At 40.2% G+C, this 18,137-nt stretch overlaps 2 protein-coding genes across 3 annotated transcripts in view; both read left to right on the plus strand.

Annotated features, from left to right (window-relative positions):
- pgap1 (post-GPI attachment to proteins inositol deacylase 1) overlaps nt 1–7,067 on the plus strand; it is a 32,802-nt gene extending 25,735 nt beyond the window's left edge. For both annotated transcript variants that reach the window (XM_042336158.1, XM_042336159.1), the window contains 6 exons: nt 23–220; nt 2,120–2,261; nt 2,462–2,512; nt 3,333–3,586; nt 4,274–4,378; nt 4,994–7,067. In XM_042336158.1, coding sequence (XP_042192092.1) covers nt 23–220; nt 2,120–2,261; nt 2,462–2,512; nt 3,333–3,586; nt 4,274–4,378; nt 4,994–5,132 — 889 coding nt within the window. In that variant the 3' untranslated portion in view covers nt 5,133–7,067. The remainder of the gene's footprint in view (nt 1–22; nt 221–2,119; nt 2,262–2,461; nt 2,513–3,332; nt 3,587–4,273; nt 4,379–4,993) is intronic.
- An 8,157-nt stretch (nt 7,068–15,224) lies between these two features.
- LOC103176552 (uncharacterized protein C2orf66) lies at nt 15,225–16,717 on the plus strand (the record flags this gene model as incomplete). The annotated part of the gene is made up of 2 exons (XM_007890182.2): nt 15,225–15,299; nt 16,465–16,717. Coding segments are annotated over 2 exons (267 nt in total), but the record flags the coding sequence as incomplete, so codon positions are not given.
- Nucleotides 16,718–18,137: the final 1,420 nt, after the last annotated feature.

Raw genomic sequence — 18,137 nt, forward strand, 5'->3', positions numbered from 1 at the left:
ATTGGAGTTTTTTATGTTACAGATACGATTGGTTTAAAGACATATGGGCTGTCCTTTCGCTGCCTGAACTTGACGCGGTTATTTTGACTAAACAAGACATCTATTTCCCATTAGTTTCGTTTCTGTTTTTCTTCTTTGGGACAGCGATTGCCTATTGGAGTGGAATACTCTTTCATTTATTGCTTAAGCATGCCTCCTCCTTCTGGTCAGTCTTTTGTAGGTAAGTTTATAGTTACACTTTCACTATGTGGATTAGGAGGGAACAAACACCCTTCTCAAGGGTGGGTTTCAGCTACTTTGCAAGCAGTTCCTCCTGGAACGACTCAGGGCTGACAACAACGTCAGGGCTGCCAACGGAGGTACTGTGGAAAAGGAAAGGATTACAATAAAGGATATACAAATCTCTTAATAACAGAACTTCAGAATTCACTTGTCTGGTATTAGAGACGGACTTTTGTCTGTGAATCAAGCATTCTATAAGTTTAAACTGAATTGCCACTTTAAAAATAGTTCATATGGGTATAACAGTGGTTGTACTAATAGAAATCGAATGTTCCCAATGAGGTGTACAGCACGAAAACCTGATTCCCCCATTCCCCATACTGTGTCGCAGGGAATGGATGGAGAGTGAAAAATATTTTGGTTGCGCCACTTTGCTTCTGCATGCAGTTCTGTTGAGTGAAATATGATAGTTACATAAGCAAAGTACTACAGAAATGTTGCTATTTGGATATTATTTTCCATTTAAACACATGACAAATTGATTAAACTAGGATCAGTGCCCTCAGCTCAGGTACCCATCCCAGGACTGTGAATGCACTTTGGGATGTCTTCCTGACATAAATGGTACTATAGAGATATATATATGTATTTACAAGCATCCTTGCATTTGATATAGCAGCTTATCATGTCATCGAGACATCTAAAAGCACTTCGCAGGATTACTGTAAACTAGTAACTATTTTGCAGTGGCATTGCAAAGAGAATATCTATTGTTCCACATTTCAGTTCAAAATACATAATGGGTTAAAACTGCTGCTGGTAGCTCAGGTATGAGTGAGACTAAAGCCTCTAATATTTACTGCAATAATAATGGAATCACGTAGGATAAGGAATCTACCATCAATGATGGTTCAGTGAGTCATATTGTTGTTTTTCACCAGCCAGTTAAAAAAAAGAAGGGAACTGAGCTTTTGCTTTGTCGATAAAAGATCATGGTTTTTTGGGCTTCCTTTCTGAATGGAGCTGCAAATTGTACGGAATGACTAAGGAACACACAGTTATAGTTTGGATGTGTGCGAAAAGCACTGTGACTTCTCGTCAGAGTTTCATCAAGACTTGATACATTGTACATGGCTCTTACTCAAGAGCTGCTTACGCATCAGTACCTGCTTTGAAGGTTATATTGTTGGGATGAAGGGGGAAACACAATTGCACCGGAAGGTGTTGAAGATTGATTACGATTCTTCACTGACAGCTGGATATTAATTTAAATCGGTGCGTAGTGTATCTGAAAGCTATTTTCTCTGAATATCCTTGCTGCTTAATCCTTTCTACCTTTCAGCATAATGTGCACACAGTAAACTTGAGCTGATTCTGAAATCCCGAATGATATGTTTATTTCACAACCAAGCGGCAATTCGAGACCCCCAAATTAAAATATTATTCAGATTGTTATTAACTCATGGCCTTAGCATCTGAGTTGGGAGGAGACAAGTTAGACAGAGTTCCCATTGCTGGGTATTGTGAACCCTGCTGGTAAGTGTGCAACAACAACTTGCATGTATATGGTGCCCCTTACGCAGAGCGCTTGACAGTGGCGGAGTAGTGCGCCGCCGGGGAGAAATGGGAGGTGACCGAAGGCACGGTCGATTAGGAAGGTTTTCAGGCACGACCTGAAGATGGGGAAGGAAGGAGCAAGGTGGAGGGATAGAGGAAGAGTGTTCCAGAATATACCTGTACGAAAGTGAGAATAGGGTGGGTGGGATGCTCTCCACAGTAGCTTGCCTACACTCACTTTATCCACCTTGCCATGGGTAGAATCGGTTTGATTAATTTGTATTACCTTGAGTCCAGTTTAAACACTGCTCCAATGCTATTCTTGCTTCCTCTTTTACAGGTCTCTTGTTATCACAAAGGAACCCAAACCCAGACTCCTAAATCTTTGCAGTTTCAGTATTAAGATCCTCCTGCTGTTTATCAGCTGGACAACCTGTGGTGCTCTGGCTCTCATCCTTACTTACTTCCTTTACTTTTTTAAGGTAACCTCAGCATGCAATTTTATTTTGTCACTAAATCATTTCATCAACGATAACGCAGTGTCAAAGGTTTATCAAAGGCATTGTATGCCTGTTAACTATTGCAAGTTTTGCTTTGCATAATTGCTGCATAACAAATATTTGTAGATCACACATTTTGCTATAGATGAATATCTAAATGATTGATGTGTGTTCCGTTCCAGGTTCTGAGTCTTCAGGCTTCATTGGAAACACTGAAAGGTATTCTTAATTTGGTAAGTATTTAGCTTTTCATACTTCACTGGCTTATTACAGTAGCAAAGGTTGTTTTTCTTATTTTTCTCATTGAATGACACCTCACCCCACATACCGAGCTCAGTTTACAAACCCAGGCAGCAAGCGTGTTCCTAGTATTCTGCCTCTGCTGCTCGTGAGCTGATTAATAGATAATAATAATCCTTGCATTTGATATAGCGCCTTATCACATCTTCGAGACATCTTAAAGTGCTTTACAGAATATACTGTAAAGTGAATTGATTATGTTTTGTGGGCAAAATATTATGATAGCAGGCAACCAAGAGTACAGGAGGTTTCTGCAGCTCTTTGCCTTTTTTTTATTTCTCCCAATGCATGAAGTATTTTGCTGTCATTTATGCTGTAAATCTTTTACATCTATAAAAGCTTCAGCTGCTCAGATGCTTATCAAGAATTTTATTAAGAACACGTGGGTATCAAATGGAGATTTTAACCGCAAACACATACTGGTGGTGTTGCCAGCATTAAGTCCTATTTCTGTAACACCCTTGGGAGTTCAGAGGGATTTCCCATTGTTGATCCAGTTTATTGCTTCATTTTTCTCTGTTCAGATGAGTTTTGCCTGGAAGCAGAGCTCCATAATAATGGAAAATGGGACATAAAACTGCATTTATTATTGGATGGATGACTGAGTTCACTCTTGCTATTGGAAGTATCAGAGCAACACCAAGTTTCTAATAGACAGAAAGAATGGCCCAAAATCTAGGAGTGACAAGAGTCATATCAGCTAAATTCTTTCCCTGAAAATTTCAGTCATAAGAAAAAAACGTTTTATTTCAGGCACCCATGCAGGAAGCCACGAAGAAAACCCATTTAGATTCCTCTACAACAAAGGAAGCCAGGGATTCTCCAGCAGCTGAGGGTCTTTCAAAAGAAAAGGACCATTCGAACTCAGCTGGCGATAAATTTCTTTCAGCCTCAGCCATCGACGAAGCATCAGATACTCTTCAAATTCACATCACAGTACTGCATTTATTAAACTGGATTATTCTACTCAGTGCACCTTCATTTATTTACTGGCTAAAAAATCTCAGGTAAGAAGCTAACGTTGAGAGTCTACCTACCCCATCTTCAGATGAGGAAGGGATGAGAGAAATTTGGTAGAGAGGAAAAGGCAAGAAATCTCACTTGAAAATAAATAAATGCACAAATTGTTTTCATAGAAATGTTCCTGATAATTAATTTTATTAGTATCTTAGAATTGAAGCAAGATTCCTCCCCCCCCACCCCGAACCCTCTAAAATTTGCATGTGCCTTAGATTCAGAGTTAGATTTGAATAAATACAGTAAGTTACTCATTTTTCCTTCTCAGACCATCTCTCTCCATTGCCATATATTTTATTTACAATTTTTAAATCAGCAGCAAGGCAGTCATTTCATCTTCAGGAACAGATTCAATATGTGCCCACATCAATTAAATGAAATTTCATGCAAAAAGCGATATATGCTCCTGATTCAAATTTGAGATTCACTGACACAAAACCACAACATTCTTACGTGACTGTAGCTTGATTTGCACTCACTCCCGGAATTAAAGACAATTAGGTTTGGTTTACCTAAAGATCAGTTTTGTACATCAGAGCAATAGTGTGACTGAGATGAAAAATAAAACATCATATTTATCTGTTCACCTTTCCATTTTTGTGCAGTAATTTCGTTTTTGGCTTTTCCCCAATCGCTTAATGCCATGGCACCAATTACAGTTTTGTTACATTGAACAGGTATTCCAGGAGGCTGGATCCCGACCCTTATGGCTCTGTGGCAATTATTGCTGTGTTAACAACCGGAGTTCTCATTAATTCGCAGGCAGCTTCAGTCAAGAAAAGGTATGTATTGTGTTACTCATGCAATTACATAATGCATTCCTAGCATATTATGTGAATTATTTTATGCTAATATTACAGTAGTTACTTGATATTTGCTATTTTTTTCACAAACTGCGTAGCCTTTCAAAAAATTGAACCGATTTAACTTGAAAGCTAAACTTTGAATTTGGGAGTATGAGGATAGTTGCCCAATGATTCCTCCCAACAGGAATAATGTACCTAATATTCTGTGGTAATTTCTGTGGCTCAGGCTGAAATGCTAAACAGGAGACTGGAAATATCTGCACCAATGCTGTTATATGATCAGCCAGCAGGGGCTGCTGGATTATTCCCTGAAGTGGGACTTCTGCCAGTTTTCCCTTCTGTCAGCCGAGCACATTGTTCTGCTTTAATGCTCCCAACTAACAGCATTGACAGCTCATTGTCTCTCTAGTCCTGGTTCAGCACAGTAACATTGCTAATTACCCGTCTGATTTTGCATTCAGCTGCCTCACTGGACTTTTATGATGCGCCTTAATTAGTAAAAATTAAAATGCTCCGGGAAACGCGATTGCCAGGAACTCTGCTGTATATTTCCCACATTGTAACTAATTATTGTCTTTTGATTCTTGCCAGTAAACTCCTGAAGCACGCAGCAAGACTACAGCTCCTCCTTCCCATTCCCATGGCGGCCTTTGGATTGGTGCACCTGTACAGAGTTCCTTACTTTGTTACATGTTCATTAGTTTTACATGCACTTTGTTGCCTCGGGTAAACAGATATAAAATGTTTTATATATACCTACCACGATAGGTACACAGTGGTGCTAACATAAATGTGTTCACTTATTGATGTGCCTCAGCTCAGCAATTATGTGAATCGGCGGTTAGCGTATCTCTTATCGCAGGATGTGGAAAATAACTATTGCAAAAGGACGTTCTTGACGCGAGGCGCCTCTTAAAAAGTCCCGTTACTTTGAGAAGTTAAGAAGCTAATTGACCAGAAGCTTCACGTACATGTCTGCAAACTTTTATTGTGCTTGTAATGTATTAAAAATGCAGGGTATTCTGTTTCTTGATGTTTTAATGAGTTAGCACTTTGCGGACATTGGTCTGAATTGGATTTCATTGGTCCCATCCCCCTGGGTATTTCCTCTGCCCATTAAAAACATTTTTGGGGTTTAAGAATTGCCCATTTTAAGGATTATGCGCAACAATGTTGGCCAGAATCAGATTTTTAAGGAGTTTGTTTATTCTACGATTTTCTATATTTTCATCTGCGCTTGAGAATCAATCCAAAAAAAAGTTGTTTGAAACGTTCAGTATGTTCTCTCAAAGGTGCCTGAGTGGAAACGGATATAGAACATCTTGTCTATAGGTAACGTATATTTTCAGGTACAGAGTGTTCAACACAGATCAAAGTCCTAAAAGTCCTTGAAGTTCAGTTCAACTCAAGAGAATATTAATAGAAATAAGTGGGATTGGTGGTTGGTCATATTAAAAAAATGACTGTGGCCTAATTTTTATTGTTAAAGAGAAAATGTGTTGCGGGGAGGGGGGTGTACAGGGAATTTGAAGAAGGAGAAAGAAGAATTTTAAAAAGAGATAATATTAGCGGAAGATGCTTTCGGGTGGGTTATGGTTACCAGCTTTCGTAGATTGATCATAAAGAATTTCCCTAGGATCCAAGGGTGCAAAGATCACAGTTCACAAATTATCTTCCTCACCGGCAATGGGATGAGAAAGCTTCATTCTGAGGGGAGGGGAAGTATTTGAAGTAAATGTTACATAAGATATTATTGCACTAATTGTTTCCCAGTTTGAGGGCCTTAAATCGAATATTAGATTCCACAGATTGAGCATGGGATTCTCAATGGACTTGTGATGTCAGAATATTCTGTTTTACACTACTTTCCAAAACCTGTGGTTGAGATTGGTAACTCGCAGAATCTCAGGTTTGTATGTAACTCTGACCCCCTGCCCTGTTGAAACCTAATCTCCTGTTTACTTAATCTCCATACCTTCTCCCATAATCTTTTTGAAAATAATTTTGAATATGTTCTGCTCTCGTTTTTAATGCACAAGATACCATTCATCCCAAGGGATGTTCTTGTAATAACTGGCACATCCTCATTGCAAAAGGTTGGAATATTTAACAACACCGCCTTGTTTGTAAAATGGCACTTCACATAAGTGGAAGTTAAAGCTAATGCCCTCCTGTTTTGAACCTATGTATTACCAGGAGAAACTTAGGAGAAAACTGGGGTTCATGATCTCTGAAAGCCTGCAGCTGACTCTTGCACCAAAGAATCAGTAATTTAAGTGACCAAATATCTGCAGGATTAAAATGAGTGCAAGTTTACATTGGCTTCAATCATAATATCACTGTTGTGACTTATTAAGACACGTTTTGCTGTGAAAAATGTTCAATGTTAATCTGTTGATTTTTGTTTCAATTTGAAGGAATATTTGTGAAATCCAGGCAATTATAAAACACTATTTTATACCTGTTCAGTGATGCAAGCTGTACTGGTTTTAGAACAAAGTTGTGAGTTATTTCGTGTTTGAAAGGTTTCTACAGTGTCAAGATATAAAGTTTTCAACTGAAATGGTTTGTGTGTTGATGGTTGGTGGTGGTGGTAGTGTATTTAACCAAAAAGTCTGTAATGTAATTTTTATTTCTATAATTAAAGCACATTCTATGAAGCATACTACATTTTGTACTGTATTTCATTTTATAATGCTAGTGGAAATTGTAACAACTTTATAGTGAGTAGTTTCTCAAAAGCCAGCAGTAGCTCTAATCATTGCTTAAACCTCTGCTCTAAAACGCAGCGTGTCATTGAGAAGCTGGTCTCTTGCATTGCACTTGTGTGCTGTTGATCTGGGTATGTTTCTTGCAGACAACAACAACAAAATTACATTTGCATAGCCCCTTTCCCGTCGGGAGGACGTCCCAAGACATTACAAGCTTCGAGTCCAGTTGTCAAATGCTAATTTCTCACAACACTTGCACAGGGAATCTTGCTTGATCTCGCTACTTTATTTATCATGCTTGTTAACAACAAGATTACATTTGTATAGCACCTTTCACGTCAGGAGGATGTCCCAAGGTGCTGAACAGTGTACAGCATTTCAGACCCGAGCTGGGGTCAGGGCACGAAAAGGGAGGGGAAGGGGGGTGGCCGATGGCATGGTCGAAGAGGAGGATCTTGAGGCGGGACTTGAAGGAGGCTAAGGAGGAGGCGAGGCGGAGTAACTGGGGGGTGAAATTTCAGAGTTTGGGGGCAGAGTGGCTGAAGGCTCTCCTGCCAATTGTAGGGAGGGTGGGTCGGGGGACGTGGAGCAGACCGGCAGTTAACCCCATGTCTGCGATGATGTTACCAAGGGGGAGCATGTATATATTAAAGAGAATAGGGCCAAGGACAGCCCTGGGGGACGCCAGATATGACAGTGCACGGGTGGAGGAGAAACCTTTAGAGGCAACAAAGTGGAGACGATGAGAGAGATAGGATTCGATCCAGGTAAGGGCAGGTCCGCGAAGAGTAAAAAGGAGAGGCAGTTTATGAGGATGGAGTGGCAGCAGAGAGGTCGAGGAGGACAAGGAGGCAGAGGGAGCCCTGATCACAGATGTTCAGAATATCATTAGTGACTGACCAGGGCTGTTTCCGTGCTGCGGGCAGCGTGGAAGCCGGATTGGAGGGGTTCAAAGAGGGAATGGCGAGAAAGATAGGAGCGGAGCTGGGACGCAACGACTCATTCCAGGATCTTGGAGAGGAATGGGAGGTTAGAGATGGGGTGGTAGCTGGAGAGGAGGGATGGGCCCAGGGAAGGTTTTTTTCAGGATGTGGGTGATGACGGCTGTTTTTAGGGGTGTGGGAACTGAACCGGTGGACAAGAATGACATCGGACTGCAGAGGGGCCAGAAGGTGGAGCTGGGAGATGAGGAGAAAGGTGAGGATGATATCGAAGGAGCATGTAGTTAACTACCTGATGAATGTAATCCAAAGTATTGCTTTATTTCCTGATAATACCACCCTCTACAGAGTATGAGTAACACCCCATCTGCTGAGACAAACCATTCACGACTCACGACCGAAGTGGACAACAAAGGACAAACCATTTAGTACTTTCAGCCTTTAACTGATTGAGTCAATATTGCCCGGCCTATTGCCATCCACCTCCGTGAACTATATTCAGTTACAAATATTTAGCTTCTTCGTCTGGTAATTTTGCCCTATTCTACGATAGGAAAAATAAGTAGTGATGATGGAATCCTGGAAAAACCTTGACTGTTTGCAACAGTTTTTTTAAATATAAAATCTGGAATTGCCTATTGATGACACGTTTTGGAGAGCAAAAGACAAAAATTATCTCTTCCTGGAATCTAAAACAGTGCAATGGCCTGAATCAGGGCGCTTCACAGCATTTACTGTTCAGCGCCGTGATTATTTTGTAGGTAAACAAGGATGATCTACTTCACATCATAATCCATTTTGAACAATATTTGAGAGACGTGGCCAGGCTCTACTTTTGGATCACGGAAAAAAAGCATCACAGTTGCTAACATTTAATTCTGATTCTGCCAGAAACAAAAGAGTGGTTCTGTCTGTTCCTGAAGACTTTTATCAATCTAAAAGAGTCTGCATGTAACAACTACTCTAAAGGTTTACCCATTGCTTATTTTGTTCATAGAACTCTGACCTTCTACTGTATACAGAAGTTCAATTGTAGTGTTAAATATTTGCTTGCTGAATTAGGATTGCTGAAATGTGCATTGGACCTTGGAACATAGCTTTCTGTGTTGCTTGTTAATAATTCAGTGCAGGTTTTCCACCTAATCTTACTTTGCTTTCCACAAACAAGTTCAGGTTTTTGACTGAATTTTGCACCCTTATGTTACGCCTAAATGTTATAATAATCCCTGACTTTGATATAGCACCTCATCATGTCATCAAGAGGACTCAAAGAGCTTCACAAGATATACTGTAAAGTGATTTGACTGGAATTTGTGGGCAAATTAGTTTGCAAATAGCAGTGTCCAACCAACAGCCATGGAGTGAGTGACTAATTTTATCTGGGGGATTGTTGGCCAGGACACCGGAGAAACTCTCTTCTCTTTCTGAATAGTACTATGGGTACTAACATCCACCTGAACAGGCAGACAGGACCTTGGTTTAACGTCTCATCCAAAGAGTGGCACCTCCAACAATGCAACACATCCCAACACTGCATTGGAGTGTCATCTTAGCCTATGTGATTCCAAGTCTCAATGTAGAGCTTGAACGCACAACTTTCTCATTCTGAGGCGAGAGAATGAGAAATGAGAGAATGGGAGTGCTATATCACTGAGCCAGGCTGTCACATAATGTTGTGCAACTTAATATGATGTAATGTAATAATTAGTGTTTGTAATTCCAAAATAGCCGATGAATTGGAACATTTAGTGATTATATTCATAATTGTGAAAAATTGGTTTGGTTCTTATCACTCCTACACCTTTACTTGCTTCTTTAATTGCTTATTTGTGCCAGTCTGACTCAGTTGGTAGCACTCTTGCTTCTGAGTCAGAAGTTTGTGGGTTCAAGCCCCACATGGAGACTGGAACTCTCATATTCTGGGTTGACGCTCCAATACATTGCTGCGGATGGGGGGGAGGTGCGGGGGTTACTGTATTGCTGTCCTTCGAATAAGATGTTAAATCGGGGTCCCATCTGCCTGTCCAGGTAAGCATTACGAAGCCCAAGATGCTAGACCAAATGTAACAAATATTATTTTTCTATAAACTTTAAAACGTTCACTTGCCAGATTGCTTACTTGACTGGAAAGTTGAATCATTATTGTACTAAACATTATTTAAGGCCAGTCGTGCCATGATTTTGCACCTACTGAAGTTTTGTGGACTGTGGGAAAGAAATATCTAACAGATTAATATGAATAGAAGAGTTACTTGGCCTTCAAATTCTTAAAACATGACATTTACATTGTGCATGAGTAATGCTATACAAGCTTTTATTCCTCCTACGTTTCCAACAAAATAGTATGTCAGGTACCATAGGTTAAGGTTGAAGAGACTATTTTGCATCTCAAAGGATGGTACAGTTTGATATACATAAAAATTGTTTTTTTCTCCGAACCATAGAGGTGATTAATGGGAATTAGAAACCACATTATGAAAGTGGTTTTAATGTCCTATCCAAATTGTTTAAAAAAATAATTGGTGTTGGAATATTTTAATCAACAACTGATATAATCAAACATAGTGCCATCCTATTTGTTATCTTTGACTCCTTGCTGACAGTTTTGTTTTTAAAACAAACTTGAAGCCATTTTTCAAAAGAATTGCAACAAGCTTTGAAAACCCAAAACAAGCCAGAGCAATCTCTAGGATTTTTTTTAAACAATTGATCAAGAGATGAAATACAGCGCCTTATCACATCTTCCAGACGTCTCAAAGCGCTTCACAGAATATACTGTAAAATGAATAGACTATATTTTACGGGAGAAAAAACACGGCAGCCGTTTGCGCACACCAGTTTCCCACAAACAGTTGTGAATTGAAGTGACCAACATATTATCTTTTTTGAACAAATTATTACTCCCAGAAAAGTGATCCGCTAATCGACGAACAACCGGGATCCTACTTGCTGCCAGGTAAACAGAGACATGTGGAGAAATGAAACTCGTCCAAGATTTCGCCCTGTCTGGGAACTGAACTTTCTCACTTGTGAGGCGAGTGCTCTAACCACTGAGCTACAGGACTCACATATATCTTGTTCAGACCAAACACCCACTGGGAAACAAATAGCTCCAAATTGAGATGTTTTGTTGAATGTTGTGATAGTTGCTTCATGCTGGGAGTTCTCCTGGTGTCCTGGCCAACAATCCGCCAAATAAAATTGGTCATTCGCTTCATGGCTGTTTGTGAGACGTTGCTGTGTGCAAATTGGCTACAAAACACACAGTCACTCCACTTTACAGTGAATCCTGTTAAGCGCTTTGGGATGGCCTCCCGATGTGAAAGGCACTTTTTACCAAATGTAAGGGTTTTTAATCGTTGTGCCCACTGTGCCGTGCCCCACCATTGCAGGCAAGGTTTTAGGCACTTTGCTCCTTGCCCCTTTCCCATCTGCTTTGAAATCCATCTAAAGGCCCATCTCTTTGACTGTGAGTTAGATCACATCCCTCTAATCCTTCCTTCCCTCCCCCACCACTACCAACACCAATTCCTTCCTACCTCCCTTTCCTGATATTTCATGCAAATACAAATGGGACGGGAGCATCTCTTGAAAATACAATTGATAAGGGCTTTCCTTAGAGTCTAAAATAGGTTTATACAGTAACAATCAATCACTGATGTTCATTAGTACTGTACTACATCACTGCTTCATCCAGACAGATGTATTTGTAAGATAATAAGCAGGTATTGTCACTGGAAATGAGATGGATTCTCTGGAACCAGTAATCAAAGAGATGTGTAATACTCAGTGCAGTCAGTCAATTACATCTGGATTGTTAATTGTTTATCTGTGTTCCACAGGGTTTGCCTAATGGCATTGATTGAATAAAAAATGTTTTACTAGAGACTGGAAATTAATTTTAAACATTCTATTTAATGGGCCGCTTTCCAAACGTACTGTACTATCAGCACTTTAATTTCCAGAAGGGAAAAATTAGTTTAAACAAACATGAAGGAGCTTAGCGTGTGGTGGATGATCTGACTATTGATGGAATCAATCAGTTTCCCTGTGTTTATCTCTGCAGGTAATTATGCCATTCTCTTAATATATCATTGGAAAACAATATTCACAAATTACACTTATATGGCACCTTTCAAAAAGAAATCATCTCAAAGCATTTTTTACAGTGGGAGGGCGATGAGGGAATTGCTTGGAGGTGGTGGGGGGGGGGGGGGAGGAAGACAGATTGGATGAAGGTGGTCAAAGGCACGGTCAAAGAGATAGATTTGACTGGTTTGGAAACAGAGAGGGAAGGGGTAAGGTGGAGGAATTTGGGAAGAGCGTTCTATATGGCGGGAGCAAAGTTGCTGCTCTTGGTGGGACAGAGCAGCCAAACCGGGGTCTCATTTGCCTATTCAGGTAGACATTATAGATCCCATGGCGCTATCTAAAGCCAGAAGAGAATTTCTCCCCATGTTCTGGCCAACAATCCCACAAATAAAATTGATCACACACTCTATTGCTATTTGTGGGACATTGCAGAGCTCCACTGTGTTTTGTCCACAAAATAACAGTAAATAAATAAATTTACAGCATATCCTGTAAAGCGCTTTGAGATGTCTCGACATTGTGATAAGGAGCTATATCAAATGCAAGAATTATTATTAGTGTTATTTTTAATTCTATAGAATACCAATGGGTAGCACAGGAACAAGATGGCAATGCAGGTACAATTTTGTTTTGTGGATGAAATGCAGTCATTCAGTCCAGATCTAAAACCAAGGTATCATTTTCCTACATAATAACTTAAAGCAGAGAGAAAAACAGATTTACCAACCAAGAGAAAGATGCATATTCCAGAAAGAATATGAATTGGTTGAGGGGTAAAAGGAATAAATAAATCATTAAAGAAGACTAAGTTATATATAGGAATTTAGTTATTTTCTGAGGGCAACCTTTTAGAGGCAAAAGATAAAATATTTAGTAGATGGTCTTTTCTTATGCTTTTTCCATCAAAAAGCCCAGGCTTTTCGCCCAGGATATTACCTTTATTTGACAGTTTGAAGTTCTTTTTTTAGATCAACAGGGATGAGACATCGAACTGAGTTCCTGTCTGCCTGTTCAGGTGGATTTTAGAGATTCCATGGCAATCTTTCAAAAGAGCAGGATTTTCTCCTGGCCAACAATCGCCGTTGGCTGTTTGTAGAACATTGTTGTGCGTAAATTGCCTGCTGTACTCACCTACAAAGTAATAATAATAATCCTTGCATTTGATATAGCGCTTTTCACGTCGGGAGGACGTCCCAAAGCGCTTCACAGAATATACTGCAAAGTGAATTGACTGTATATTTGTGGGCGAACGCGGCAGCCAATTGCGCACAACAATGTCCCACAAACAGTCGTAGATTGAAAATGACCAATTTATTATTGTTTTGGGTTTTCGGAGGGATTACTATTAGGCTCTGTGTGGAGTAAGGAAACTTGCCCAAGGTTTCGCCCTGTCTGGAATTGAACTCAGGTCTCTCGCTTGCAAAGCAAGTGCTCTAACCACTGAGCTACAGGACTCCAGACTCTCATTTAACTCTTACTCTCATTTATGCTTTTGTTAGTTAGTTAGTTAGTATACTTTACGGTTGAATCCTGTCAAGCGATTTGCGATGTTTCGATAATAATAATCTTTGCATTTGACATAGGGGCTTATCACATCCAAAGGATGTCCCAAAACACTTCACAGGATTTTATTGTGAAATGGAGTCACTGTGTGTTTGTAGTCAAAGGTGATTCGGCATTATATCAAATGCAAGAATTATTATAATTTTACTCTGCAAATGTCTGCCTCATATGCCTATCTGTAAAGAACCAAAGGCTCAGACAAATCTGTTTTCACCACTTTATTAGTTGTGGAGTCCTGTAGCTCAGTGACGAGATCAGCCACTTCGCAAGCGAGAGAACCTGGGTTCAATTCTCGGGCAGGGTGACACTTTGAGCAAGTTTCCTTACTCTGTTTACTCAGCAGTAAATAGGAACCCAGTTGTTAGCTGATTGGTAGATCGCTTTTCTGAGGGTAATAATCCCTTCAAAAATAAATAAATAAACAATAATAATTTGGTCACTCAATCCACGACTGTTTGTATGACACTGCTGTGCGCAATTAGCTTCCCTGTTTCACCCACAAAATATAGTCAATTCACTTTAGAGTATATTCTGTGAAACGCTTTGAGATATCTCAGATGTGATAAGGCGCTCTATCAATTGCAAGGATTATTATTGTAAGTATTTTATTCAGACATGCTCCTGCCACAGTTACCGCTGCAGATTCATTTAAAAATAATGAATTGATGCTCCTTTTGCTCAGTATTCTTTTTGGTAGCACATGTGTGTCCAAATTTCTGACAAGAAACTTTATGGCAATGCACAACATTAATGACACTAACAGGCACTTAAGCATTCTCCTGTATTTCAGAGCTGTTTGTGGGATATTGCTATTTGCAAACTAGCTGCCCTGTTCGCCCAGAAAACACAACGATTACTACACATCATAGGATATCCTGTGAAGCACTTTGAGACAACCTCCCACCGTGAAGATGCTACATCAAATCTAAGGATTATTAATAATAATGATTAATAATAATAATCATTGCATTTAATATAGCGCCTTATCATGTCGTCGAGACATCTCAAAGCACAGAATATACTGTAAAATATATTATTATAATAAATGGAAATTAGAAGTAAGTATTATGATTGGATATTAATGTTCATCTCATATTTATTCTGTTCCTGGATTGCAATCTCCTTCGACAGCCTGTGAAATTAGGGTGTAGATTCTTCCCTGAGAATCTTCATTACATGATGGGATATCATTACTCTTGCACACTCTCTTGCTAACGTCAGCAACACTCCCCCACACAAAAAAAAACATTGCAGCTATAAAAGACGAGGCTTCGATCCAGCCAGAGGCACTTGTAAAGCTTCGTAGCATTGATCACCTGGAATTCAAATCCCTATTGGATTCAAAACAAATAGTCTGTAAGTAGGGAGCTCTGCCTGATTTCTGCTCGCTCCTTCTATCTGAAGTTTGTAATTTTATAACCAAAGCTTCTGATTTTCTTTTCCAGTCTAGCCCAAGGTTCCATCATGCTGAAAGCGCAGGTTCTGGCTCTATATCTCACCCTCTCTCTCCTGGTCCTGGTCCACACAATTCCAGTCAAGTCTAAAGACAGTAGTTGGAAATCTTTGGAAAACCCCAGAAACAGGGAACTGGTAAGAGAAGCTGTGCTCAGCTCTGCGTTAATCCTGAAACTCTTACGTCCCCCTGTGATTTCAGCAGTTATATTGAGGTGCACAATACTCAGTCAGGTCTCCACCGTGGTTTCCAATGCTGTTGTGGTAAATGTTATGATATTGGCTTCGATTCGGAAAATCATCTTTTTAAGGATTGCAGCACTTTTCTTTCTGTTGGATAACCTAGCAGGGAGATGCGCTTGGGGATATGTCAGAAACAGTTCAGTGTCTCTAACATAGCCGCCAAACTACTCTTCACAGCATCCTTTTTGTTTGACTGCATTGACTGTATTTTGGGGGCTTCTTGTATCTGTTAAGGAGAGAAAAGAAATGCCTGCAGCTTTTGTTTGATTCACTCGCACATATTAAACGTTAACTCTTTAAACATTAGAACGCTGATCGTGTCAGTCACACAAAAAGTTCAGCTCCTGAGCCTCGAGAACCATAAAGTGTGTTTTTTTAAAAAAGATTTGCAAGCTTAGTATTTCAGAGGGGAGCAGGGATACATCAGAGAGAGAGAGAGAGACAGAGAGGGACCAAGTAATACATTGGATCCTGCTCTAAATTACCTGGATAACACAGCAACCACTTTTGTGTGAGGCTTGCTCTCACCATGGCTCAGAGGCTTGTTATGATTCCTAGTCAGTTATTACAGTAATGTGCAGTGTCAGAACGAACAGAGGTTGAGTATCTGTGCTGTCATTCTAATGTTCTGCCTTACCTGTAGATGGTAAATCATGGTATAACTGATGGTCCTGTTATTGCTGAGGCTGGTTTTGCATGAGACCCACTGTAGCAGCAGGATTGCAATAAGATCAATAAATAACTATTTAACGCATCATTATATATATATGTACACATATATATATATGCGTATTTATACTGCATAATAGTATTGTTATTGTTGCATGTCAATGAGGATTGATTGTTACCTCTTTGCGGGAGACATAAATAAAAACATCAAGATGAATGTAGACAGCTAAATTATCATTCCTGGAAACTGCACACGTCTCAGAGTGAGAGGTGATCAGACGGAGGCAAAAAAAAATATATCCATATATATATATATATATATTGCATGCAGAAGGTAGAGAGATGGTTTTGGAGGATTTAAACCGCAGCTTTGTTCTGGTTTCCCCTGTAGTTTTTCCGAACATTGCAGGCTTACTTATCGGGGAGAGGCATCGACGTGGGGAAGTTCTCCAAATCTTTCAGGACTGACAACAGGGACTCAGCAGCGGCAGCTCCTCTACAGCGGGATCACCTGGCTTCTGCCTTCTCTGACTATAAAGCACAGGAGGATTCCTTTGCAGCTTTCCTGGAGGGTCGAACATAATGGTTATACTAACGTCTGTCAAACGCCCCCGTCTCTGGTCTCTCCTGAGCAGCAGGAAATCCTACACATCTAAAAAATAAAGCCCCTTCTCCTTACGTCCACCACTTGCTCGCTGTCTCGCTTGTAATTTTTTTCCTTTCTTTGCACGTTGCTCTCCAGATTTTCGTTCAAAAGCCTCGCTGTCCTTTAAATTCCCTCGATGGTAATATTTGTTATTATATCGCTGCAGGGTGGGAGGGAAATTCTTCTTGCCTCGCAACACGACTTCGACTCTTCCTTTTTTTTAGTTGAAATACTTGTGCTTTTGTTGCAATTTAGGTTGTTTGGTCTGTTTTGATTCAAGTTACCACACATGATGCATAATTTAACATTTCCCCCCCCAAAAAAATTGCTTTAATGTGGTTTTAAGCACTGCGGTCCAGGTTACTGTTTTGTCCCTGAGCTGTAGATCATTGCATTTCCCATCCAGTGTTAACCAAGTCATATAGTCATATAAATAAAGTCATATTTTAAGTTGGTCCTCGTTTTTTCTCTTTTTGTGTTTATTTTTGGCCCCAGTGCCTCAAAGTGAGAAACATGGAAAAACCTTGACTCGCTGTGAAAATGCCCCTCTCGTCCTGAAAGACGTTACATGGGCATAAACATATATATACACATATATATATATATAGTATTGTAATACATCAGTGATGTGACCTTGGACATGTACCGACCACAGATGGAAAGTTAATCATGTTTGAATCTCTGGTGTTTGTGTGTCTGGCCGTTGAGGCTTTTCCATCTTTCCCAGACAATGACGGGAAGAACACACCATGACAACCCATTGCTAAACAGCTTCAGCCTGGACTGAAATAGCTCAGCGCCGGCTTGGGAGGTTTGCCAGGGTCCTGGGAGTTGACTCACCTGGTTCTGTAACTCCTTGCGTTTGCCATTATTCGCTCCAGCATTACTGTGTGAGAACAGCTTCCTTTCCGCTAGTAAGATTTTATATGATATATATATATATGTGTATATAAATAACGTGAAAAGCTCTGCACAAATGTAATTTTCTTGTTGTTGTGGTGGTGGTGGTGGTGGTGGCGATTGTGGTTGGAAGTGAACGCACAAACCAGGACAAAATCTTGGCTGCCTTTGGGGGATTTTCCCCCTTCCCATAAAAGAATGAATAAAACAATCAGAGCAATTGACTCACACACACACACACACACAGGGGACTGACTTCTCGATGCCCGGCGAGCGCTAAACTCCGAGATGCTTTTAAATAGCTGTGAACTGACGGGTTGGCCGCCGCGTTTCGCCCACAAACATGCAGTCAATTCACTTCACAGTACATTCTGTGAAGCGCTTCAGGACGTGAAAAGCGCTGTATCCAAATGCAAGGATTATTATTATTATTATTATTATTATTATTGGGGGGTTCATTGCGGAGTCCCGCAGCTCAGTGGTCGGGAGCGCTCGGGAGCGAGAGACCCGGGTTCGAT

The sequence above is a fragment of the Callorhinchus milii genome, unplaced genomic scaffold (genome assembly GCF_018977255.1).
Source record: "Callorhinchus milii isolate IMCB2004 unplaced genomic scaffold, IMCB_Cmil_1.0 Scaffold6, whole genome shotgun sequence".
NCBI lineage: Eukaryota > Metazoa > Chordata > Chondrichthyes > Chimaeriformes > Callorhinchidae > Callorhinchus > Callorhinchus milii.